The 2346-nt window shown below is 38.3% G+C and overlaps 1 protein-coding gene across 1 annotated transcript in view; it reads left to right on the top strand.

Annotated features, from left to right (window-relative positions):
* Positions 1-2346, top strand: part of LOC119422128 (ankyrin repeat and fibronectin type-III domain-containing protein 1-like) — a 40738-nt gene that overhangs the window by 11113 nt on the left and 27279 nt on the right. Inside the window, 1 exon segment of the mRNA XM_037689479.1 lies at positions 1003-1116. Coding sequence (XP_037545407.1) covers positions 1003-1116 — 114 coding nt within the window.

The following is a 2346-nucleotide window of genomic DNA, read 5'->3' as shown; positions in this document are numbered from 1 at the left end:
TTAACGAGTCTAAAACCTTGATATTCAGCTGTCATTAGAGCCAAGTTAGTGCCAGCCTGACACCCCCAGCTCTAATCTTCAAAGTCCTCCATCAGTGCTGACAAGACTAAAGAGATCAAGAAGTCAGCCCAACATCGTGCTCAAGTTTCACAGATTTTTTTTGTCAGGCCTTTTGTTAAGTCCTTACAGAAGGTCTCCCTCTGGCTCACCCCTTTCAGCTCATTTAAAATTCGACAGACTCCCTTGTCATCAGCCTGTCTAAACTCTCTCAAGGCCAACGTTCACTGCTGCCTGGATCATAAGTCCTTGATGCTGGTAAAAATAAGAGCTGGAGTCTGCAGAGTTTTCAAGAATGTGGTGCTCTTTCTTTTGTTCACCACTCACAATGATTTTTTAAAATTATTATTACGATGTCTATTGTGACCATTTTTTAAATGCTTTTCCTCAGAATTCATTTAATTTCTTTCTCAAGGACTTCCAGATCTCTTTCATGCACTTTTTTATTAACTAAGTGTTAAGAGCAGTCCAGGTCTCTCTTTTGTGCACCGTGAAGTGAGGCATGCTTTTATTACAAACCCTTTGGGGAGAAAGAGGGATGGCTAAATGCTTCAAATTGGAAATATACTTTTTTTTCTTTCGGTGTATGATTTAGTGCAAGTTGTTAAATTCAAGGTCACAACTGAGAGTGAACTAACTATAAACCCCTTTGTCTGGACTCAGTGGGTGAAACGGTTACATTTGATCACAAAGCAGAACCAAAAAAAAAAAAAAAACTATCACTGACTCATTAAAATGCAAGACAGATTTAATACCTCCTTGTTGCAAGGCACAGATGATTATTTGTATTTTTTTACATACAATAAACAGAAATCTAATTTATGCTTTTAATTCAAAGGTGACGCCAAGTGATTTTACTATAAGGAAACCGTACATGATTTTACTTTTTGTAGCTGTTATGAGTTTCATTATGATTTCAAGTTTGTCTTTAACTTTCTCACACAGAGCTCCCTGGTCCTCCCAGCCATGTGTCCTTACTGGTAACCAGCACATCATCTCTTTGTGTGCTGATCAAGGATCCAGAGGGTGACACCACGGGGCTCATCACCTGCTACAGAGGTAGGTTATTTAATATAAGAAGATAATTATTTCTTAGTATTAAACAATAGAAACACATGGGCCCTTTTGATATGACGGAAAATAAAAAGTTTTTTTGATGGAATCAGGTATGGAGGTCCATCTATTGGAGTGTTTCAGTGGTTGATGCTCATTTTTAGAAAATGGAGCCAATTTATGGATAATTTATGAAGATGATTATTTTAACTGTTTAGAACCATGAATATAAAGTTTATTATATCTTCTAGGTTTTGAAAGAGAACAAACAATTTGTGATTCTCTGTAACGTAGTGATTTAATCCTGTTGGTTGTGAATGCGTCAAGTGTGAAGTTCTTTTCCTATCAATTGCAAATGCTGCTGCCAGAGTCTTAACTGGAGTTAGTGGGAGAGATCATATCTCTCCAGTTTTAGCTTCTCTCCATTGGTTCCCTGTCAAATTCAGAATTGAATTCAAAATCTTACTTCTAACCTACAACCTAGCTCCATCTTATATTACAGATCTTATTGTCCCATATTTTCCTAACAGAGCACTTCGCTCTCAGACTGCAGGTTTACTTGTGGTTCCTAGAGTTTCCCAAAGCAGAATGGGAGGAAGATCTTTCGGTTATCAGGCTCTTCTCTTGTGGAACCAACTTCCAGTTTTTGTCCATAAGGCTGACACATAAGCTATGTTTACATGTGCAAATTTTTTTGACCGGATTGAAATGTTTTCAGATTAAATAATTCAAATGTATTGTTTACACGGGCACAATCTGTTCATGACGAGCATTTACATGCAGCGGGCTTTGTTCTGAACACAAGTACTGACATGTGCAGAGTGGTAAACTCTACTTAAAAAAACACAGAAGAAGAAGTTCTACTTCCGGGATGAACGTAAACAAACCTGAGCACCCAAAATGGACCCGCGACAGGTTTTAATGATGGTGGAGACGTTGCTGCACTCCCTGACTGAGCTACAAGTGATACAGATCATTTTGAGCTCTTTCAAAGTTTCTAGTAGAAATGTGTCGCTCACCGATCAGTTTTGCTTCCCTGACATGCTAATGTTATTAGCATTAGCCAGGCGGAAATGACAAAGGTCGCACATGCGCAGTCAGGTCAGTTTTTCACGACTGGAAAAAAATGAACAGATTAAGCGTTTACATGGACACTGTTCGAGTTATGAATCGGCGTAAACCACCCGTTTCGTTCTGATCACAAATTTTTTCGGATCGAGCTAAATAAACAAAAAA

The sequence above is a fragment of the Nematolebias whitei genome, chromosome 15, assembly GCF_014905685.2.
Source record: "Nematolebias whitei isolate Nwh7 chromosome 15, NemWhi1, whole genome shotgun sequence".
In the NCBI taxonomy this organism is placed as follows: domain Eukaryota; kingdom Metazoa; phylum Chordata; class Actinopteri; order Cyprinodontiformes; family Rivulidae; genus Nematolebias; species Nematolebias whitei.
Note: the sequence above shows the minus strand (reverse complement) of the source record. Positions and strands in the feature narration are given on the sequence as shown.